Source organism: Pseudopipra pipra, chromosome 16 (genome assembly GCF_036250125.1).
Source record: "Pseudopipra pipra isolate bDixPip1 chromosome 16, bDixPip1.hap1, whole genome shotgun sequence".
Taxonomy (NCBI): domain Eukaryota; kingdom Metazoa; phylum Chordata; class Aves; order Passeriformes; family Pipridae; genus Pseudopipra; species Pseudopipra pipra.
The window spans coordinates 10,488,169-10,513,102 of record NC_087564.1 but is presented as its reverse complement, the minus strand read 5'-3'; the positions used below and the strand labels follow the sequence as shown (position 1 = coordinate 10,513,102).

The 24,934-nt window shown below is 44.1% G+C and overlaps 1 protein-coding gene across 1 annotated transcript in view; it reads right to left on the bottom strand.

The window, feature by feature from the left end:
* The window catches only part of FAM20C (FAM20C golgi associated secretory pathway kinase), a 56,938-nt gene extending 41,421 nt beyond the window's left edge, over positions 1–15,517 (bottom strand). The window contains exons 1-3 of the mRNA XM_064673073.1: positions 13,867–15,517; positions 11,925–12,100; positions 3,137–3,215 (exon numbers count right to left, since the gene is read on the bottom strand). Of these exons, the coding sequence (XP_064529143.1) occupies positions 3,137–3,215; positions 11,925–12,100; positions 13,867–14,387 (776 nt within the window). The 5' untranslated portion in view covers positions 14,388–15,517. The remainder of the gene's footprint in view (positions 1–3,136; positions 3,216–11,924; positions 12,101–13,866) is intronic.
* Positions 15,518–24,934: the final 9,417 nt, after the last annotated feature.

Genomic DNA, 24,934 nt, shown 5'->3' with positions numbered 1-24,934 from the left:
AACTCCACAAGCTCACAGAAACAAAGAGGAACCAAATAAAACTACAGAGCGTATGTTCCTTTTGGAGAAATGAGCCAAAATCCTTCGAAATTTATGGCTCTACCCATCCCTACCTGGTAAGTCATAGAGAAAGCTGCAACTGCAGATATCAGCAATCATGAAAATAGGTTTTATTATGCTGTATGTACAATACTAGTACAGTTAGACACACTAATCATGGGAGAAGGGGAGGTTGCTATTTTTCTTCTGTCCCATATGGTAATAATTTTGCATGATTGAACTGTTATGAGCTAAATAAAACTACACATTAAGTTAAGATACATTGCAAATACATTAAATCTTCCCTGGAGTTTTAGCAAATACGTGCTTTTTCTATCATGCATTTAGAATTAGTAAAGGAATCTACACTGGGCCATAGGATTTATAAATAGATTTGGCTTCCTCTGCAATACTTTATGGGCCATTATTTCAGAAATGAAGATGCAGAGCCACGAATAAATAAAATAATTACAGCTGATCAGGCTTTATTTACTGCTATCCCATTTCCCTGACTTCTATGCTTCCCTCCTCTCATTTGCTCCACTATCCTGAATCAATGACCAGATGAAGAGCTGTTAGTTAATGTGAAACACAGAGCATAAAAGATGCCAAAGGCTGATTCTGGTTTCCCCACTTCCAAATCCTTCCTGGGCCTTTCCAGAGCTGGCTTTCTCCCTGGATAAATTCCACGTGGAATTGGGAGGCTGGGAAAGGGCAGAGCCAGTCAGATGAGTTCTGCAGGGTCTCCACCAGTTCTCCAGGGAGCACATTTTGCTGTGACTCCCCTGCAGAAGTCACTGCCAAAGGTCTGGAGACCCCTACTGCCTCTTGTCCTGGGAAAGAACACCCAGCTTTGTGAAGCCTCAATCAAAAGGGTACCCTGTAGAAAAGAGAGAGCACCAGAATCAGCCTGCAAAGTATCTAGGGAGTGAAGAAGATCCTACAAGAAGTCTCCTAGATTTAAAGCCTGGGGGTTTTTTTTAATTATTTTTATTTCATTCTCGGCTGCTTATTTCTGTATAAAGAAATGATGCTGCAAACCTCTCCAAGAACATCAACCTCAGTCCACAAGGCGGTGAAAGAGGCCAATGGGACCAGATGCCAAAGGAACCAGGAAGATTTACGCTGGGTGAGCATCTGGCTCCCTGTTCACCATTATCAGAATGAAGACAAATGCTTGCAAACACCCTTATTCAAAATCACTAATGTGTTCAGTGATGCTCAGCACAACTGCAGCAGCATTGCTCCTGTAAGGTCTGCTGACTGGAAAAGCAGATGCTGAGTGCTTCTTCCAGGGGTATATGTGATGCAAAGAGCAGTGAGAAAACAGTGCACTGCTGCCCCTCAAATCAAGCAAAGGGAATGATTAAGACATCATTTTCTGTTGTTGTTCTAGTGGATGGTAGTAATTGCTTCTACACAGGAATGTGGCTACACTTCTATTGTCATCCATCATCCTGCTGAGGCTGTGTATAGCACAGTAGCAGTGGCAAACTTTTGATTTGACCTCATTAGCATTCCCAGAATTACAATGTCATACCAATGATAAAGACTGAGATTATCTGCATCTGAGAAAACAGAGAAGGAGCAAATCACACACTATGTAAAAAGCCAACAGTGCAACCACGACTCTGCCAAACACTTAAAGGCTGCTTGAAACCCCCTTGGTTCTTGATTTTGCACGTGAGACAAGACACAATTAGGAATTGTGCCTATATATATCAAACTTGCAGATAAAGGGGATGAGTTCATGTACTGGTGACCTGAAAATTTGGGGAGAGGACAGGGAGAGGAAGGACAGATGCTGGAGCAGATGCTCTCTGCTACCACCTTCCCTCTGACTTGTCAATATTGTCTGTGCTTCCTCCAACCTCTCCCAGGCAACCAGAGATCCACTGAAAACAAGGAAAAATTTGTGTGCAATTGGGAAATAACACATTTGCACAAATGCCTTGTGCTGCCTGAAAGTTCATAGGATTTCCTTGTGATTCCCAGGACAGATGCACGTAGGGAGGGTTCCTGCACAAACTTGGGTTGAGGGGAAGTGGGACCAATTCTTTGGCCCTTCTGCAAGTCAAACAAAATCAAGTCAAATCTGTCCTTTTCTGAAGTCAATCTATAGCAAAATCTATAGTGAAATGGGGAATTTCTGAGTCTCCAGCCAGCAGCTTCCCTCTGAGCTGTGCTCCCCACTACAGCTCTAACACAATGCCAACACATATTCCAAACCACTCATTCTCAGTTACTTTAGTCTTTTATGGACCATCGTAGGGAAAATTAACTGAACTTCCCTACAGTGGGAACAAAAGAAGGAAATGGATTTATTATTCCAGTGGTACCCTTGACACAGATACTGAGTGGCTTCATTAAACATTTTGCAGCCCCGAGCATCTTTGATGAACCCTCTACAATAAGCAGAGTCATTTTCCTTATTACAAAACAAACATACAGGTCAGGATTCAGGAGTCATTTACATCTGCTTTGTATTTGAATAACTTATCTCAGCGGGATCTGGGCAGGCACAAATCAAGGCCATATAATCCTAGTCCTTCCCTTTCTCTCCAGAGTCATTACCTTGCAGTTCCACTCTTGGATAACCTCATTTTCACAGACTCAGCATAGCCACAGCCAAATGACTAATACAACCCTTTAACACAAACAACAATAAATCAACTGATTAAATTATAATTTATCAGACAAATACTATTTAGCTCTTCCCAAAGCTGTTCTGAACCACCTCTCTTGCCTGGCCATGTTCCAGAGGAGCACTGACACTAGATAAAGCTCAGACCTGTGCAGTAAGTTTACATAGGAAAGAAATGCTGAAAACATCTTGTATTTATGATGGGAGATTTCACAGAGATCAGAGTGCATAACATTCCTGACAAGACTGTAATGTCTCTGAAGCCTCCTCAGCATCTCTTCCAAAGACCAGTCTAGCAGAACAAGGTATCAACAGACCCCGAAGCTCCAGACTCGGCAACAAGCCTCAGGAATGAGACACAACCTTGAGAGACACTACAGCAAACTTTTAACAGCTTAGAAAATGGCTATTCCACCCCAATTTCACTTAACAACACACACTTTTTTGACTTACTTCATTGGTTTGAACAATGCTTGTCCATAGTTCTGGAATGTCATGATCAGCTTCAGCTGGGTGCCTCCTGATTTCATCGCTGGGGGAAAAAAAACAAAACTGTTTTAAAATGCGACATGTGGATCTACTTAATTCAGCTTCCTTGAAACCAAATCGTATCTATTTTGCTCTGTATTAGATGCAGCACAAAGCAGGGTAATCCTAACTGGACAACAGATTATTAGAGTACAGGGATGGGCTTTGGGCTGCTGACCAGGACTAAACACGGATTGTACTTCCTGACACATCTTTGTCTTCTTCAACTGGCCACTGTGGGCTCCATAAGCACCCTGACTGAACAGCACGGATAGGAACAGACCATTGGAGTCTTGTTTTCTCCATCTTCAATTGCTCTGGGAGTTCCTTTTAACAAGGGACACACATTGGGAAAGGAGACGGGGTGCTTTCAAAGACATCTGCAGCTGGGATGTACAGTCCAATGCACAGCAGACATCTCCTTAATTAAAAGCACGAGCAGATACTGCAGCAATCTCTGATCTCTGCTGTGATTTTATTAATGGCTGCTGAGCAGTAGAGATATGTAAATTCACCTCCTCTATGCACAATGGATTTGTATCCAGCCCAGCTATTAACTTCAAGGGATCCCAAGGTGGTTCATACATGAGAGTGGAGCTGGGCAGCCTGGCTTGGCTGGGAGGGCAGGAGAGGACACATGGAGGCAGCAAGGACAGTGGCCCACACTGCACACTGAGGGCTATGCTCACCTCTCAGCTGGGAGATAACGGGAATTTAAGACTGATATCTATTCATACCAATCTGAAAAATTTGGACAAAACCACACCAACAGCCAGATTATAGTGTTTCTAAAGTTGGAGTGATTTTTCTATATGTATAAGAATTCATAAAAATACATTTTAATTGATGATAAGGCTACTTAAAAAAGATAAACATGTACTTTGGCAAACAGCTGCTTTTCTACTGCCTCATTCAAAAGTGCTCTGAATAAGTGAAATGACCTATAGCCCAACTCCTTAATGTACCTCTGTGTTGGGAGAGGCAGGGCATGGCTGTCAGGGCTGTGTGGATGAGTCAGGCCTTTAGAGAGGCTTTCTACGAATCATCAGATAATCAATCCCTTTCTTTAGAGTTCTGACAAAACCCATGTCAACTGGAGAACTACATAAATGTCAGGTTATCTTGCTCTGTAAATTTTGGCTTAGAGTTGCCCTTGTTCCACCTATATAGCTTGTATTTTTTTTCTCTAAGCAATGCCATTGGCTGCACATCTTTTTAATTACTTGTCTCTGTGTCTTATCACTGATAGGTCATCAGCTCTCTTTCAGCACTTGTAATCTATACTTTTGCAACAAAATGCTATGCAAATCTGGTTAGTGTAATTATACTTCTAGAATAAAATCCCTCTTGCCTTGCTGTTTTGCTGATCCCAGCCTTCTCTTGCATTTCCAGTTTATCCCAAAGGAACAAATAAATAATTAGAAATTAAAGGGCATTAAGCAATTTGAATTGACCAGGTAAAGCAGAAGCACATGGCTTTCATGGATTAAACTCCTTCTCTTGTGCAGAACAGGTCAGTTGTTCTGCACCTGAGGGGAGAAGGAGCACTAGGCTTTTTCATACCCAACCCACAGCCTGAGGGCAACGAGAAGCAGAAATCCTCCAGTTCAAAACCTATGTGTGGTGCCTCGGGACCATCACACCCAGCTGTGCACTCTGGAAACACCCCTGGTGAGTCTGGGCAGTGAACAGGCAGCTGGAGCTGCCCTGGCCTCATGCCCACAGGGACACACAGGGCAGTCCTGACCACCTTCCCTGCCCAACCACTGTCAAAGGTGCAGGATTTCAAGTAAAACATGGAATCATACAACGGCTTGGGTTGGAAGGCACTTTAAATATCAACTAGTCTAACCCCCCTGCAATCACAGCAATGCAAAGAAGAAGAAAAAGGGATGTTTCATCACGCCCTTTTCTAAGCACAAAGTTTTGGACACGCTAAGGCGACTGGTTTCCCAGAAAGTTGAAGCCACTTGACAGATAATGATTTTGTTAGCAGCCAAACTCCACAGCGAGTATGTCATCACCAGGCAGGGAAACGTATGAAGAACATTAACAATTCAGAGTAATTCTTCCACGAGACACACAAGCCTGGTTTCCTGTCAGAAGGAATTGAGCCGAAGTAAGACAAAAGCGTCTCCCTCGTCTTTTTGGATCCCTCGTATTGTGTTGCCTTAATTGGTTGCACCCGCAGCCTCGACCCAACACAGATTTTGCTGGCACGTTGTTCCTCCACTGCTGCGAGGAGCAAACTTTGGGCCCCTCCATGCCAAAGGGTGACACTGGTGGGAATGGTGTCCCATCATGCTCTCTAGCAGGGCATGCTGGAACCCACGTGCATCATGGAAAACAGCCCCATCATCCAGACTTGCAGATATTCCCACTTTGTCTGCTCTGCCAGTGCCACAGATGTGCTGGTCAGGCTGGGGGTGATTCAAGGCCACTCTCCAAATGCAGACTAGTTAAGAGCCCAACATTGTAATCCCTGCAGAGATGGAAACACCTAAACTGAGACTGTTCTTTTAAACTCAATAAGACCCTTGCTGTACCTGTAAACTAAGCAGGCTTGGGCGAAGTCCAGGGTGCCCGAATTTTGGGGTGGCAATGCCAGAAAAGAGAAGATCTCATTGGAGATGATTCACTCTGACCTCTAGGTCAGATCACTTCCCTTGTCCTGACTTAGCATCACATTCTGCATACTGGCTTCCCTCTCATTTTCTGAGCTGTATTCCTCCAGGAACTCATTCTGCTCAGAGCTCAGTTAAACACACCTCTCTGGCCATTTTGGCCAAATAACGGGAGCCCTGTCATTTTCCAGGGGTTTCTCCCAAATGAACATTGCTTGCTCATCTGCAGATATCCTTGTACCTTCATCTACTGCCCACAGGAACATTTCTGAGGAATGTATAATACCCAGAAGCAATGGATCCAATTCTCCAAGGAAGTGGATGATGCTACACCATTGCAGTCTGTCACGTCTGATCAGCAGGCTTAGGGATTTTTACTAAGGCCTTGCAACACAAGGCTGTACTGACTCCAAGGGAACCACTAGTCACTCTCTAAATTCACCTTTCTTTTTTTTTTTTTTAAGGTTTTTTAATATACTGTAACATCACAGGTCACAAACAGCTCTGTAAAAGGCTTTATAAACCTGCTAGCTCACAACAGGTACTTCAAATCAAGTCTCATACAGCTCCTGGATGTACTGGCACACTGCTACAAACAAATCCCAATACCATCATTACTTTTCATCTTCAGGCAATTCAAAGCCTCTCTTTTCCCCCAAAGTAGAAGGAAATGGAAAGCAGCATTAACCTTTCCTGTTAACCCCGTGTAAGGGCTCTTGAGTGTGATCAGAAATCTTCCAACTTTAGGAGGCTTTGCAAAAAATTCCCTAAGAAATCTTTTTGCTTGAATGACTGGGATTAGAGTCTTGTCCAAAGATTAGTGAAATTGGTGGGATTCTCTCTGTTTTCTCTGTTAGATTTTGGATCAAGCCTGCAAAAATCCTCACTCCATTTACATCTAGGAGCCTGCTGTCATGACCACATTCCATGTCTGCTACTTCCCCACCTTGTCCCCTCACCAACACAAGTCCTGAATTCCCTCCCTGAGCCAAACACACCATCCAATACAAGGTACCCTACCTATCATCTCTCAGTCATTTTTTTAAAACTGTGTGCCACAGGGTTTCTGGCTACCATCCAGTACTAACTCCCAGTAGAGATACAATCCTGCCCAAAGGGATCTGACCCAGAAGAATTTAGAATTTCAATTGATCTGTCTTTCCAGCTCCTCTGGTTTACTCCATGATAGCCCTGGTCCTACCAGCCTATCTAGACCATATGGTTTTCTGATGGAGAGTGAGAGTCCCAACAGGATCTTTGAACCTTTTCTGATTCTTTTGGTCAGAATCCAACAAACGTTTTAAAATATATTTAATTATGCAGCGCTAATGCCTGAGAAGTGAGATCCAGTCCCAGCCTGGGATGCAATTAACATCTGAAACAGAGGATGTTCAGATCCATTTTGGATTCCTATTTATAGATCAAGCTTAAATCTAACATAAACATGTTGATTGGCTTTAACAAGTAATGCTCTGCCCCAGGCTAGAGACATGGCCCTGTACGAGCTGTAAAGAACATATTTCAAAACAAATTCAAGCCCTCATTATCTCTTAATTTGTCCTTGTTCAGTCAGTTCTGCTAACTTGTTTTTAAAGGACTTTCTTGGTTTAGTCAAGAAAGTAAAAGACTTCTGCAGAGGAAGAGATCTGTGAAATTATTCTCAGGCTTTGTTGTACATTTTAAGTCCCCTCCTTTCATCTGGAATTGTACATTAAATCAATCTGCTGACTCTTGGCAGATTCATTGTTTTCTTATACAGTAAATCAATGGTGCTACATTTCATTATGTTTTTCGCAAGTTCTCAAAAGCACTTTTTCCTTTCTTTTGGATGAGATTTTTATACTTTTCTTTAGAACCAGAATTTATGTTCAATATTTAGCGTCTTGTCTTTTTCTTCTTCCCCCCCCCCCCCTTTTTTTTTTTTTGCCTGCCTTGAAGCAGAGTCCACCTCAGGTAATTGCAGCATTTATCCCCTGCGTGAGTAATCTCGCATGCTTGCTTTCTAATTACTGCCTGAACAAACTGAAGGCACCAGAGGTTCAGAAATTACCTCAGTCAGGTTATGTTTCCAAACCTTTACAACCAGAGGATTTAAAGAATCAAAAAATAAACCCTGCCTAAACAGAGGAATCACAAAGGCCTATTCTGCTTACAGGCACAGCACAGCTCCTCTGGACAGCAACACAAGCAAGACCAAGCCCATGCTGCCCCTACAAAGCACCATGCCAGAGTTGGTGTTAAGCTGCTGACAGTGCTGCAACAATTATGCACAGACATCTTGTAAATATGCAAGAAAACAGCTAACTATGGTTATTTATGCATGCAATAAACAGTTATGAAAGGCAAAGGAAATGTGCAATTGCCTGTGCATGTACTTCTGAAAATCAGGCTTCAGTGCTCAGTGGAAAAGCAATTCTCTCTAGGCTCCTATTTATGGCAAGAGGAAATTTTCAGTGAATTAAATCAAATTAAGAGCTATCCCTTTATGCTGAACAAAATGAATAGGAAATATATATACTGATGCAGGGCACAGAATTCATCCTCAGCCCGAGAGCCTGGGTAACCCTGTCCTTTTCCAGGCCAGCTCTAGGTGTCACTGTGGGAGCTGGATGTGATGCTCCTTCCCATCCATGGAATTGTTCCATTTAAACTTTAACATCAAGAAAATGTCACCTTGGTGCTCCCTGCTCTTGGGAATTGCTTCTGTCACCGTTTTCATTTTAAAATACCACTGCACGTTTCAGAGTCATGTGAGTGGTTCTAATAGACATGGGAGATCAATCTGGTCACCACTCTCCCCCATAAATAATGCAAGCTGAGCAGAGAAATCACAGTGTGGCCAAGAAGGCTTCTTTGCTGCAGTTTGGATCTAATTACTGTGGGTATCAAGCAAAGCATCTAATTCTATTAGAGCCAAACTAAATCTGAATACTGGGAAGAAACTGGATAAAGCAATATCCCATTTCATCTAATGCATGTAACCCTGTATATTTAATTGTCCTGCTTGCTAAAAGAAGCCTGAAGATTGGGCACTGTAAAGGTTTCAGTTTATTTTATATTCCTAAGCTGATATCTTCCCAGCTGCCTTAGAGGAAAAAAAAACCAACAAAAAATGGACCAAACTCAGCAAAAATGGACCATAAGGAAAAAACAAGACTAATTAGAAGATATGCAGGAGTTTGCAAAGAATGTAACAGACCTATAAATGTCCTTTGGTCAAATATATTACTCTTTATTAATCAGCTTAAATGCTTTTGAATCCCTGTGCTGCTCTGCAGTAAAGCTGAAAACTGGCAGGGATTACATTAAAACATGTATTTTTAAACACTCAAAGAATTTGGAACATAAAATAAGAGATGCTGCATTGTGTAATAAATAATAAAAAAAGAAAGTATATTAACCTCCAGTCTCATCTTAAAAAATGTTAACAATATGTTCTTTCTTTTGTTGCAACCTGACAAAGCTCCCGAACCCCCACAGGGACAGACAATGAATGCTCCCACCAAAATTCAGATCCTGGCATCTCTACATCAGCAAAAGTCCCCTTTTCATTTCCATACACTTGATTTTAAACTGGGATTTATGTGTAGGAATCGTTCTCTGTCAGTTACCACAGTGGCCAATACCAACACCAAATGCACCTCATGGTTTAATTTATGGAAATTATACTGATTCATTGCTAGAAACCATGGCTCTCTGTTTTTGTTAGAGGCCTGAGAGGCCCTACCATGCTCTTAAGAGCCTTGTTCAAACATTAACAGAGACAATCCCAAAGGGAATAGCTAATAGCAACCATAAATCTTCCCCTGTGGTCCCATGGCCCTTTCCCCTCGTTGATCTGAAAGCTCTATCAAAATCAGAATTAATGGAAACCCCATGACACATCTATATGACACATTAGGTGAAACCACGGCCCCAGGGAAGCAAATGGCAAAACTTCCACTTACGTCACCAGGGTCAGGATTTCACTCCTATGTTTTATGAGGATAGTGTTTTGCTGCTAGGATAATTGAAGCACAGACTGGTGAAGCCACATGCCCAGAAGCACAAGTGAAGACCAAGCCCGGATGATCAAGTGAAGAGTGAGTACTAAACTATTATTTCTTGCTCCTACCTCCATTTTTCTCCCACCAGCTTCTATGTCCCTACATCAACCTTAGCCATCCCACTGCTCTGAAGAAGTGACAGACTTTGTGGCTCAAACACTGCCAAGTTTGCTGCAAACACTGCTCTCCTCCTGCACAGACAACACAGCTGAGCCCTGAAGGGTTGAGGAGGTAAGTAGAGATCGATACACTCAGCAGCCATGCAGTACAAAACACTGCTACAGCCAGTGCACTTGGTGCAAGCCTCAAGAGATGGGCCAGGAGATGGCTGAGCATCACCTCTGCACAGTGCTGAGGACACTGTGCCTGGGCTCTGCTGCTCACTGTGGGGACAGGAAAGGGCACAGACTGCATCTTTCCCTCCTCAATGGATGTGACCAAAGAGCAACGTCAACACGTGTTACAAAGCGCTGGCTCAATCCCCATTTGCACGTGTCACTAATATTCCAAAAATCACTTGGTATTGAGGGGCGAGGTCAGGAAAGGTGAGGGCTGTATCAAGGAGAAAACCATCCAGGCCATGTCCATACAGAGACTGCTGCTACCTGCAGTGTCACCTCTGAGCTAGGGAAGGGAAAACACATGGTTTAATTGTCAAACCCAACCTCCTTAATGAATCACTCCAATCCAGACTTTTGGGGACAGAAAAGCCAGCACAGGTTAATAAATGAGTCCATGTTTGTCATCTTTCATGAGTTACGTGTCCACTGGACCCTTGAATCCAACACGTGGGATGGCACCTGGATACCACAAAGTGCTTTATTCAAAATGCTGCCCCAGCAGAGCAGCGTGCTGAGCACAGCCACCAGGCAGCAAGATTCATGGAGGCAAAGCTCTCCTGTAGCATCCTGCATTTTACATCTACTCCATCCCAACCAGCTAAATCAGCCCACTCTTGATGACCAAGGATCTCCTTTATTCCTGCTCAGCAGCCACTGTGATTCACACAATGGAAAATGTAAACCTTAGGGCTGCTTGAGCTATTCTTACCCAGGCCATTTCCTGCTGAAGCTGGGGAAATTTTTGCCTTGCAGGGTTAAAGACCTGCTGACCTCATCCCACAGTGCCAACACACCATCAGCACTTTTACAGAGCTCCTGCTATTTCATCCCTCTGAAAGGGACTTTGCAACTTTGTGGTCAGCACAAGTAACTTCATTTTCTGCGTGGTGGATGGAAACCACTGCCTGTGCTGCAGCTCCCTACCTCTGGAAACCACGGGGTGTGCATTTGTTTAGTATCCCAGGGCTGTCATTTGGGGCTGTGTCATTTTTTCCCTCCCCGTGCAGCTAGGCGGCTAAATTCAAGGAGACACACGTTGCCATTAAACAACCCTGGAGAAAAGCCCCGAACTGTGTCACCTTGTTTAACCAGAGCCAAAGGTTGACACGGGCACATCCCCGTCGTGGATTTACAAGCCGAATAAACAGAGCTGAACTCTGCTCAGCAGGAGGCTGGCTCGCCTGGAGCTCCCTGCGCGATGCCCAGGGAAGCTGCAGCTCCGGCAGCCGCAGAGCCCCGCGGTGCCGGATGCTCCCGTGGCCATCACTGCAGGGCTGCAGGTCAGCCGCCTCTCCTTCCTCGGGAACACGAGGCTGTGCCAGACACAGCCTTTTCAATAATAACCAGCCAATAATACAAATCCAGCTCGTGCAAGATGCTATCTGCTTTTTGCCATCCTTTTTTTTTTTTTTTTTATTATCGTATTTATTTTAAATAACCAAATAGGCCACTTTCAGCCTGATTGTGACTGAAAGATCTCTGAAGTGAATGGGGTTTGCCTTGCTGTCAGACTTGGCAATTATTCAGGTCATACAGAGCTGGCAATATCTCCTTATGTTTAACAGGGAAAATGAGCAGAGAAGTAAGGAAGCAATGTTGTAGGGACACCGGAGAGAAGCCATGCAAAATATTTATATTCAAACAACGAGATCCTAAACAAAGAGCAAATAATAATAAACAAATAACATATATCCAAACATACCAACACTGGTTATCTTTTGGGAGACAAGGTCTTGTAGTAAAGCCTCAATTGCAGGATTATGTCTGGAATACAACTCGTACCGATTAATGCCAATGTGGAATTTTAACCAGTTTGGGTAGGAGTCTATGGAGGTTTCTCCTGTTGGCAAAAATTCTTCATGATGATCTTCATTTTGCCTACCACCAAAAAAAAAAAAACAAGAAAAAAAAAAGACCCAAAAATTGAGGAGAAAGAAATAATGTTACAGTTTGTAACATACATCAAGAAACAGGGCTTTAGAACGTGACAACTTGGAAAGGCAAAGCACTACAGAGGGGAGAGAGGTCCCAGGTTTCTCCCTGCACCAGCTCCATTCCAGGAGCAGGCTCCCACCTGGGGTCAATGGGGAGATGGATTCTCACCTCCACTCATCCTGCCTGACTGAAAGGCCACCAAAGTCAGGAGCAAAACTCAAGAGTGACATCACTGAGTGTTGGCATAGCCCCTTATATAGCAGAAACACAGAGCTCAAGTTTTACCTTGTGTTTAGTTTGTATCATGTTACACAGAGCTTTTACAGGTCTGACTCAAAGGAGAGCATCATCCTGAATCTTTATTTAACAGGGACATGGAGCTGGGAACCCTGAGTCCAGCAGCAACCTGACCTGTGGTACCCAATGCTCCCACTCTCTCTCTTCTTTCTTAAATAGAGAGAATGAGAAGAAACTGGATTGCTCAGAACTGGTTGCTGAAGAACTGGCTGGTTTTGCCCCTTCCCAAGCAGTGGGATATTTCTACAGCAAGGAATTGTTTAATGACTATTACCTTCTAAATTTCATGCTAGTTCTGTGAACTTTGGCTGCAGCCACTACGGAAAATAAGTACAACAGGCAGCTGCATTGTGAACATCAATGATGATTTCACTGTTCACCTACCGAACAGACTATCCCATATTTTCTATCCAGAGTTCTCTGTGTTTACAGTCATCTCCAGATGTTCAGGCATTTGTGACTTTTTTTTTCTCTTTTACTCTCAGAGCAACCAGAACTTTTTCAGGTTATTTCCCTTCACAGTCAGTTAGGATTATTAGATGGAAGAGGCCTGGACAATTCACATGCTCATGGGGCGGAAATCAGAATTATTTATCCTCTCTTTCTAAAGGTTTAGATCATGCTGGCTGCTCTGCAGCTTGACAGAGCTTTTGCACGGTACAATGCAGCTGTTTAAACATTACAATGTCAGTGTGTTTGGAAGAGGGTGCTGTTGTATTAGACAACCCTTTTGATTTTTCAGTCATTGAAATTTCTCAGCATTTCTTAGGAGCCAACAGGGCATACGATTCACAGAGGCAACTGGCTGCTTTGAAGGCTGGAGAGCAGCGGAGGTGTAGGGCACTGGGAATTAATTGAGGATGAAAAATGTAGCACAGATCTGATCCCGAGAGTGGAAATACCTGCCAGGATGAATGCCTTTGTGGTATTAGACCTTGCTTTTGAGAAAAGTTAATGTATTACTGCCTGGCCTCACTGCTCAGCCCCTTCACCTCTGGATGGGAGACTGGGAAGGTGGGAAGGTGCTGGAGAATAAAGCTCACTATGAGCTCACCCTCACACCGTTGTTCTTGCAACATCTGCCTCGGCTACAGCTGGAGATGGGGCAGACGGACCCTTCGGCCCCAGCGCTCCAGCCTTCTCGTGCTCCTGTGTTTATTCTGTATATCATGGCATTTAATTTTTGAAGGAACACGACCGGCCGAGCCTTCGAATGGTTTCCCTTTTTTCCCAGTGACCCCGAGTCGCTCAGTTTAACCCTCTACCCACTCCAAACCAGCCACGACACCGCTCCTCGCCAGCGCCCGGCTAAACCCCGCACTACCCAACGCAGGGCAGCGACACGGGGACACGCCGCGTTCCCACTGGGGCACAACCGGAGCCCCGTGCGTCCCCCCCCCGGGGGCACTCACCACTCGGGCTGCTCGGCCGCCCGCGGGTTGAACCTGATGTCGCTGTTGACATTGAAGAGCAGGTCGCCGTCGGCCAGCGGGGGCAGGGCGGCGCGGTACAGCGGGTGCTCGAAGAGGGCGGCCAGCGGGGCGGCGGCGGCGGCGGGGGGCGGCGGGCGCGGAGCCCCGGGGCCGATCAGCCGCCGCGTCCTCCCCGCCGCCGCCGCCGCCCCCGCGCCGCCTCCAGCGCCTCCACCGCCCGCCGCCCGCTCCGCCGCCGCCTCCCGCGACTGCGAGGAGAGGTTGGAGGCCGGCTCGGCGCTGAAGTCCTGCAGGATCCGCAGCGTGTGCTTGCTGGGCCAGCGCGGGGCGGCGCGGGGCGGCGCGGCGGCGGCGGGCGGCGGGCACGAACAGCCCGGGCGGCCCTCGGGCCCGCGGCGCTCCAGCCGCGGCAGCAGGTCGATCATGATGTGCATGGTGCAGGCGACGAGGAACACCATCAGGATCAGCACCCGGAACTTGCGGACCAGGAGCATTTTCATGGCCGGGGCGGCTGATGAATTACCGGGGGAAGGGGGAGGGAGGGGAGGCGGCGGCGGAGAGAGCCCGGGCGGGCGCGGGGCTGCCGGGCCCCCCCCGGGGCTCCGGGTTGCTCCTCTCGGGTCGGGAAGCGAGCGATCAAGTCAATAAAGTTACCTCCATAGGCGCCGAGAAATAAACAGGCTAAACCCGATAGGTCCTCATTTCTCAGTATCATCAAGAACTTGTGAGGGGGAGGGAAAAAAAAAAGAATAAAAGAAAAAAAAACAATAAAAAAAAGGAGCTCCGGACTGAGCCTTTAAAATCAACGGGAAAACAATGCCAGCGGCATGGCAATATAGAAAGCCATCTGTTCACGATTTCTCCTTCTTTTTATTACAGGGATCACAACAAATACCGAGAACTGACTCTTGGAGAGAAACCGGCATCAGACACTGGCGTTGATTAAATAAAATTAAAAAAAAAATACGGGGAGGAGGAGGGGGGAAAGAAAAATATTAAGAAAACCTGTGCGGAAAGGCGACAGAAGAAAAAAAATCATCCATAATATTTGGCTGCGCTGGAAACGCTGACTCCCTTCCCTTGGATTTGAGCAGTGATGCAGCAGAAGCGCTCTCCGCTCGCTCTCTCTCCCTCTCTTCTCTCAGACTCTTTAAGAACATTGGCTGGAAAATCATTTTCTTAGAGCAGTTCCAGTTTCTTCGTCCATCGCGTCCAGTGCTTGGGAGAGATTAGTATGTTCAACTGAGATCGAGTCTGGGTGGCTGCTGTATCCGAGCTGGGCTTTTGCTTTGGCTTGTGTTGGTTTTTTTTGGCTGCAAAACTGTCTGATGGCACAACTGCAACATAAAGGTTAAATATGGCACAGAAAAAAAAGAGGGGGGAGAAGGAAGGATTAGAGGAAAGAAACTAATATAAATCAGTAGAGGTTCTTTTTAGCGAAGAGGTCTTTGATCTCTGCTGGGTCTTACAGATCTGCCTTTTAGAGAGAGAGAGAAAGGAAGAGAGAAGGGGAGAGAGAAGGAAAGAGGGGGGAGAGATCTTTGGCAGGTGCAGAGTGAAAACCTCTTTCAGCTACACTGAATTCTGGAGACTGGTTGGACTAGTAGCTCTGCAGCTCCGGCTTTCAGTGGGTGTGTTAAATATTATGAGCGAGCCATGATTCCTGCCTTCCTCACGTCATAGTTAGGAGATTGGCTAAATAAACGCTACAGTGATAGTAACAGGAAAACCTCAACCAAAAGCGGTTTTTTTTTCCCCCTCCTCTCCTCCCTTCTTCCCACCCCCCTTTTCATTCTACTGCAGCTCCAACTGGGGCAAGGAGAGGGCGTCTGTTCCACAAAGGTTTGGGAAAAAAAATATATAGGAAAAAAAAAACCTCGTAGAGAGGAATCTGCACTAACAGCACTGCGAAGCTGGAGCGCGGTCCGTGCCCTGCTGGGATCAGCGATTCTGCTCCGTCATTGCCCGGGCTGGAAGTGGCGCATCGCCCCCTCCCCTCGCCCCCAGCCCCGGCAAGGTCAGCCCGTCAAACCATGTGCTCCGCTCCCTCCCGAGGAACAGCCTTTCCTTCTAATCCGCGATCCTGCGGGCTGTGATAATCCGGGAGCGTGCTGCCCTCTCTCCTGCTGCGTTCGCTGCGCAGTTGGCTCCGTGTCTGGGTGGCCTAAAGGCTAATGGAAGTGGTGGTCTTGGGGCCAGGACAGCCCAAGGAGTGCTGTTGACGTTTGTCTAAGGTTGAGGGCACTCTGGAGGAGGGAACAAGCTACTCCTGATCTTCAGGTGATCAGGCAGGGATGCTCAGAGCTGATGATTTTTGGTTTTGGGCAGGGGTCTGCCTGGATTTTATGGTCCATAGCAGGGCTCAAATGATTGTCAAGTGGGGCTGCAGGAGAAATGAAAAAGGTAATGTTCTTCCTCCAACCCACCGCCACCTTTCCACAGAATCATCTCAATGCTGAATGTGCTGGTCCATTTTTCCCCTGCATTAAGCAGCATTAAAGTATTTATTTTTCTCAAAAGATATTCCCCCACCTGACAGGCTTCATCCAGCACCGTTCCCTCACTAGGTGTTTCTGCAAAGCCCTGTGCTCTGCACTCCTCCGAAGCACATCCATGCAATGTTACAATGTTTTGCACAAGGGAAATCACTGCTTTTCCAACAGGAAAAGAAGATTGATGAAAAAAAAAGACCCGACGGGGCCATGATCCTATGGACTGCTCTGTACCTTGAGTAGAAACACTTGCTGCCCTAGAGGGACCTTGTAGTCCCAGAGGTACAGCTCCCTGTAGATGCAACACTTTGATTCCCAGGGAAGCCATTATGTCACTCTGGATCCTTCAAGTACACAGGTACTTAATTGCAGCAAAATATTTTGCTACAGAGCCAGAAGCAAGGCTTTCCATCTTTCTGCACTTTTTTCACCAAAATCAGCTTAGACTTTGTGGACAGCTGACTCTGCAGACAGTGACAATGGTTCCTTGTTGTCACTGCCTCCCACTGCTGCTAAATAGCAAATCTGTATGGTCCTGCTTGGGAAATCGAGTTTGGTTCATAAGTTAACTACCTGCCCATGCAATGAGCTAACATTCAGCTTATTTTAATCTAGTTTAGGAAGTTGGCATTTTAGGCCCATCAGGAAGAGCCTTGAAGTTTTGGTTCGGCTGGAGAACCCACAGCTGCTGGGAGGGGATATGAGATGTGATGGGTGCAGTATGAATGACATGTGGAAGACTATCTGTTTCATTTTGGGGTTCTTTTTTTGCCTGCCTGTGGCTGTAGCCTTTCTCCTGCTGCTGTCTCGTAGGGAAATCAGCTGAACTGAGTTATCAATCAAGCCCAAGGGTACAAAAGGGGGCAGGTGGATGCGTGATCCTGTGCCTTGGGGAGTGGAGCAATGGAGGAGGGCAGCCAAAGGCAGTGCTCTGGAAACTGTGAGTAAAGGGGATGTATTGCTTGTGTTACACTCTTTGCTGTGACTTTTTAAAAGAGATCTGAGTGAGATGTGTTTGAGGATAGATAATATGACACATTATCTGCTTTAGTATGGCACAGTGGGGTTTGTAGGCTGCAGGTTGGGTTTGCCCTACTAAAACTGAGGACTGTAGTATTAGATGGGGGTAAGATGAAGATAAAGTGCTGAAGATAAAGTTGCAAATTACTTAAATGAGTTCTTTATGATAAAGTTGTTTGAATACATCTATTACTTTGCAGTAACAGAACATTGTGTCAAATGTGTTGTAACTCCATGTTCAAGAGTTATATAATGAAAGTGAGACTACCTTTGAAATACAATATAAGCAACTAAATGCAATTAATTACATGACTTTCAAAAGGTGAAATAACAGTACTGTGAACAAGTAACTGATTCTGTGAAACTACATTTTTTTGTTCTCATCAATGTGACCTTTGGTGCTTATTGGCTATTCAGTTAAGTATGGTTTTCTCTAAACTGTGTCTGCCTGAGAACTCAATCTCCCTAACTCTCCTCTATGAGCTGTTTGTTCCTTAAGCCTTTTAGACATTTGAGTTTTATCTAAAGATGGGAGACTGGTGGATGTACCCTGTTCCCTTCTGTACGTGACCTTTGTGGACAAGTTTTGCTGCAACAAAAATGCCCTAGAGATGTGAATAAAAGAGAACTATCTTATCTGTGCATTTCTCACCTCACCTTCTTTCTTCTCTCTTTTTTTTTCTTTTTTTTCTTTTTTTTTTTTGTGGGATGCAGAAGAACTGAGTTTCACTTTTTTGAAATTATACTTGCTACTTTGTAAATAGCACCCATACACTAGCAAAGGGAAAAATGTTGAAAATGTTGAAACAGCTAATGTCGCCAGCAAGGGGTGGCCTGTGGTGAGGAAGCCACAGATTGTTGATGTATGAAGCCACTGGGATATGTCAGGAGCTGGGCTGCAGGTCAGGATAGCCTGGAAATTGGGCAAGAGGTACAAGAGAAGGGGCAGGCAGACTCAGGGACCAGGTCTAAGGTATTCCAAGGCTAGTGCAGCTTCCCAGGACAACCTCATTGCTGACCCTCTGCAAGTGTGAACTTGGTGCTTTTGTGTGTGTGCTGGGATGTGGGGTGTATGTGACCGACTCTTGGTAGGAAAAGGTTCCCTTTTCCTGTTGTAAAGGAAGAAACGAGGATTTGTTTCCAACCAGCTGGATTTCAGCCCTATCTCCCTGTCTATGTACCATGATGCCCTGGCCCCTTAGCTTTCAGTGCAAGTGCAATATTTGCATGCAGGTTACCTCCCATGCTTCAAACATTTGCCTTCAAGACTTGAATGGATGAGAAAACAAAAATTTCTGTTAACTGATGACTGTTGTTCAAGGTTTTCTTCAAGTAAGCTTTTAAGCAGCAAACTTGTGTGTGTAAAGCCACAGGGTCTTTGTAATAATGCCTGATGTGGGTAATTTAAGAAGTTAGTAGTTTATTATTTTACTTCCCGAGGTCTTGGTCTCAGTAAGGAAAATATAAATATTTCTCCTTAACTAAACTCTGTGCTTTCATATGGAATTCCAGTATGTGGCAAAGAGCTTTTCATTTCTGCTGTGCTGTGTGTTGGACCAGCATTACCCCCATAATTGCTGGCATTATGTAAACAAGGACATAATAAGTTCTTAATGGAATATTATTACATTAATAAATCACTGCATACAGCTCATTTCAATAATTTAAATGAAATCAAGTCCCTTACATAGACTCTTTATTTTCTTTTTGGTCATTGAATTAAAATCTGTCCCCTGTTTTATTGAAATATTTGAATGTCATTGGGAATTTCACAATGAATTGCTACAATCACAAGCCAAGATTGCTTTGGATCTAACAGGCTTTTTAATGTGGTATTACAAATTAACACTAAGCACTTCTTTACATGTTCTACCTTTGCTTTTATTTAACAATACAATCAAGAATTCAGGGGGGTGGGGTTATTGTCATATATCCTGGCATTTCCTCATTGTTTTGTGTGAGAATTAGTAGCTTATCTGCTGCTGAAATCTGTGTAGATGTTTATTTTCCCTGGTTTTGTCTGCTTGCCTCGCTGAGCAGCGACAATGGTCAGTGTACGTGATAGTGTATTCAGGTAAATAAATGAAGCATGGGTTGGGGTGAGTAAACACACCCAGCTATTATTTGCTGTTATAACGGTTTACAGCCTTCTGATGTAAAGCCTGAACGCAGCAGGGCAAGCTGTAAGTCAGGCCTGATTGCACATTTTCAATCAGTGTAATATTTTTATTGTTACTTCTAATAGAAAAATGGATTTTCCTTTCTGAAAGCCTCCATCTATGGTGCTGGAGGTCCTGAGGGCATTCCATGCCTCGCCTGGCCCCTGTGGTGATGCTGCCTAGGGTGCTTTTCCTGCTCTCCCTCTCTTTCCTCCCTCTGAAGATTCATGTGCTGACCTAATTTATTGGTGCTTTGCCTTATAAACACAAATCACACTGGCAATCTAGTGGGTACAACATATTAACCTCCCACACGGCCAAAATCACTTCCATTGCTAAGGAATATACTTGATAGTGAACAGGAAGTAATTCTGTAAGCTTGATGTCACTGTTAACGTTTTTTGTGTATAAAGAATCAGTGATACACGTTTGAAGTGGTGTGCTCATTTTTTTTTTTTAACAATGCATACTAATATTGTTTTGGTTGCCTTCTGGCCCAGGATTTTGTTAGGTATTTGATATTTTTTTGAACAAATGCTGACCAAATCTCCACCCCCCCAATTCAAAAAGGCAGCGTGGTGACCTGCTCTTTCCCATGATGGTTTTTCTAAGGTTGACTAGAGGGGCACTGAGCTGCAAGCCTGAGATAAATAGTGCTGAAAGTAGGGACATGTGATGGGTTGCCCATTACCAGCAGGCCTGGCTGGTACTGCCAAATCATCAGAGCTGGGCAGAGGGGGGCTTGTCCTGGAAATTCATCACCAGCCTCCACTGATTTCAGAAAGCGTCTAACTCCGGCCTTTTGCTTTGGAGTGTTCCCATTCTTTAATTTGGGTTACAATATTCTGGATTATCTAAACCCTAAGGGATTTCTTGATAAACCTGTTGAAAGCACTGAACTCATTATTATATTAAGGCAAGGGAATGGGAGGCTTTTCCCTGCCTGTTTGTTACTCCTCAGCTGTTGCTGCTGCAGATCAAGGGTTGGCTCCTCAGCTGGGATCAGCTGGCCCCCATTTCAATGAAATGCCATCTAATTATATCAGCTGAGGATCTGGTCCACAATGCTTAATTCTTCCACTCTCTGGAACAAAGAACTGCCTGGCCATGCAAGAACAAAAACTGTTCTTGTCGTCGCCAGAGCAAGGGGGTTGGCCTGTGGAGGGATCACATTTGCTACAGTCATTCAAGTAGAGTAGTGATCTTACATATAGCTACATTACAGAGGAGCTGAAAAATTACCTTCCTAAGTGGTAGGATGTCATAAAGAAAATTAGCTCTTAGGAGATTGTGTTCTTATCTAAAAATTATCATTGAAACCAAGTCAAAACAGATTATGTTGGTGTGCATGACATAAAAGCATGCACTGCTTGAGTTATCATAATTTCATCTTCCTATAGCAACTGATTCCTTCAAAAATAATTGTGATCAAATAACCTGTATTCCTTGTGGACTTTCTGAGTTAGTACATGAATCTTTTTTAAGTGTATAAAACATGGCTTGCTAAATTACACATGAAATAATTTTGCTTTTTTGTTGAAATTGAGGGAGCTACATGATTTATGCCTGGAGAAAATGTGTCTTGATGCTAAAACAAGATGTAGTTACACATGCACATAGGAAGCTTCTGCCTACTGCAGTGTGCAGTCACACATGGACCCATTTGAGTGCATACAAAAACATGAATGCATGCACACATGAACAGCTTAATTGTATACTGAAGGATCTCCTCTGGGAATTCTTTTTTTTTTTTTACTTGTTGCAGTCTAATTTTGATTTGCTTGGATGTTTTGACATCTTAACTTGAGCTTTTTTTCCTCTTGGCTGGCTACATTTTCAATCAGATAATTAAAAAACAACCCAAAACAAACAACTGAGGAAGTAAGAGAGCAAACCACAAGACATTTTAAACATGCCACAGCCTGAAATAGAAATGAAAATACTAATAGAAACCCTCATGGGAGAGTCTAGAAACTAGGCAGTGTAACCTACACAGGCTGTGAATTCCTCTGCCCCCAGGAGATACCAGGACACTCCCCAACCTGGATGCCTCTTCCCAGTATGATTGGGAAAAGTTGCTTCAGCTCCATTTCCTTGTCTGATGGGAAGGATAACCTGGAACATTTTGAGATCTATTAATAAAATCCACTACAGGAGAGAAATGGTGGTATTTTAGGTCTTACTTTGGAAAATAATTCATACTCCTGACTTTAGCCCCAGAAGAAACACAGAATCTTGAGAATATTTTTTTATAGGAAGGTCTGAAACACTTAAACTTGGGGTGAGTCCTTGAGTTATGAAACCCCTTAAATGTAATAGCATCCTTATTTATTGGCTTGGTGTGATCTTCCTTTCTAATGAGTTGCACTTGCCCTGGGGTTCTCATTCCAGTGCTGGAACCCTGCTAAGGCAGCTGCTCTAGTCTCAGCCTGTGCAGTTCCTGCCCACAGCCTTGAGATCAGAATTAAACCATCCTAGACTGGATTAAGGTGGGCCCAGAGCTGGCGTGGCCTTGATGAAGATGTGGGGAGACTGTTGTTGGCTTGCCAAGGGAGGTGCTGAGGCTCTCTGGTGTCTCCCCATCAGCAGGATGGTGTTTCCTGGAACTGTTTTGTTGTCAGTGATTTCCACTCTAGTTAGCCCTAAATTTGTTTGTTTCTCTAAGGGTTTTTTTTTCATATTGTTTCACTTTCTGGATTATTCTATCAATATATTGCAATAGTAAATTTTAGTGATTAGATATGACTATTTTGCATTTGCTGTAGAAGGTTGGAGGATGTGTGTGTAGCCCTTGTGGTAAAGCAGCTGTGCTCTTATGAGGGAGGGATGATCTATGAGTTTGGGAATGTGTCACGGTGCTGTGGGCAAGTTTGTTTTCTGTATCTATTATTTCTTGTCGGGCCTTGGGCTCCTCCAAGGCATGGGTTCAAACACTTGAGACAGTTTAGGTGCCTGAGCTGGAGATATAATTGCCATAGACTCCCTTGTAAGTCAGACCTAACTGCCTTTGGGTTTGTCATCCAGTTGAGAGACCAACACAGTTCTCCATATATAGGTTGGAGTAATAAGACTTGATTTATCTGCTCTGTCTCTTCAGAGTGGGATGCTTTGAGGCAGGGTGTCTCCTGTATTCTGTATTTGTACAGTGCCTACAGCAAGAGAACTGTATCCTCAGGTGGAATACAGGTTAGAAGAAGGATGGGGATAATATACATACACAGTGCCTGTAATCCAGTGGTGAAAGCAGTTGCTCACTTACCTTCACTGCTGGAAGATAAAACCTCGGGCAGTTGCCAAGAAATGTGTCAAGGTTATAACTCTCAGGTGGGCTGGAAACATGAATGTCAGACATGCAAAGTGGAAGTGGTTTCAAGAACAGGCTTTTGCCTTCTCTGGTCCTTTGAAGACGGAGGTAACTTAAAAAGAAGGGGGAAAAAAAAGGTTTCCATGGAAATTTTTGAAACCAGAGGAGTGAATATTGGTGTGTGCTTTGTTCTGTGTTCTTCACAGCTGATAGAAGTCACAGTGTAAATGGACTTAACTGCTGAGTGACCTTTGACAAAGCCAGAGAGGAAGTCTTTGTTGTTGTTGTCAGTGATGGTAATTTCTTTTTTTTTTTTCGAGGTAAGAAGTCTTTTTCAGTGAGGTGATTCACTAGTTTTAACTGAAACTTTGAGACAGAGACATGGTGACAAGATAGCGATTGCAGTGAGTAACAAGGCTCAGTCAATTATTGACCAGCCCATCTCAGCACCTTTGTTTTATTTGCTGACAAAATATCACAACCTTTATACAAAGAGCTGAGCTGGCAGGAACCCAACATTGCCCATTCCTGGTGTCACTGTGAGAAATGAACGTTTTCTTGTTATAAAGTGAATTGAATTCTCTCCTTGCAAAGCTCTTCCTATTATCTTTTGGATTAGTGCTCTGTACATGGCTGTCGGCTCTGATTTCTGTCCTTTCTCATAGGAAAACATGCATAATAGGTACAAGCCAATGCAATAACTGTTGTCTTGTAAAATATTTCAGAAACCCAAGTAAAGTTACCTAGAGCAGGGCTAGTATGGCCCAGATCTCAGCTGGAACCCTTTAGACCTGACTGCCATGCATACAAATGACAATGTGTTGATTCATGTTTCTGAATCCTCCCTCAGATGGCATATCTGCTATTTGTACTGGAGCTAATCATTTCAAGAGCACGTGGGCTTTGTAGTAACAGTGGCTGCAAAGCTCTGCTGTGCTCACATTTTGCGGTGTGAAGGTGTGCAGCTCCCTCCATCCTTTCCAGTTGTCTTCAAGTATAGATCATGCCCTTCTGTCAGGTTGGTCAGGGCAAGGGGTGGGACTTCTCTGTGCCTTTTGCAGGGGTGCTACTCTGTTCAGCACTGATGTAGCCAGAAAACTCTGAAAAAGGATTAATGCTTGAAATCCCTGAAGGGATGGTGCCATGCCCCAGAGCCCTTTGCCTTGATGTGATGGAAAGAAGTTTTTGCAGTTGAGCTTTTTCCCCTTGGCTTCAGGTGGCAGCAAAACCTGGCTGGCCTCCTTACTTGCTTATTGAAGTCAGCAGAAGTTTGACATTCAAGGACTGGACAGGTTGAAGTGAAAGGCTGGAAAAGCCCCCACTCAGCTCACAGTGGTGACCTTGTACATAACACCAAAAATGTGAGTAGTAGTCTCAACTCACTAATAGTCACCCCTTAGGACTAAGTTTTGCCAAACTGGAATTCAAAACAATGTAGTCTTTCCCATAATGTAAAGCCACAGAGATTTTTTTGCTTGTTATCCATAAGGTCCACTTTAGAATTCCAGTCTACAAATGGAGATGAGGTTGGGCAAGTCAAGTGCTAGGGGTTAATAAAATGAAAATTAAATTTACTAGTTATATTTAAGATGTGTAGTGATGCAGAAAGCTTCCTGGCATCTGATTGTTTCTGTACCACAGATACCATATAAGCCAGCAAGAAAAATAAAAGTTATATGAGGAGCAAAGTAGCAGCAAATCCAAAAATGCATCAAAGACAGCCCATTGAAACTGGCAGGGTTTACGAAAAAAAAAAGTTTTTGTAAAAAATCCCAACCAAACAAACAAAAAACCCCCAGACCCAAACATTAAAAGGATAAAGATCAAAGGAAGAACAAAAGGAAATAGGGACAAGTAAATTAGACAACAAAATTATAAAGCAAGAGAACAAAATGTCTTATACAGGAGGACTCAAGATGAAGGACTCAGAAAAATAATAGAACAAGGGAATAACTAATAGTAAGATGCAGCTTAAAGTATCATTTGCATAGGTGCTCATAGTCCAATATGAACACTTCTTTTATAGAGGTCCTATTTTATTTTATTGTTTCTCAACCCAGATAAGATAATTC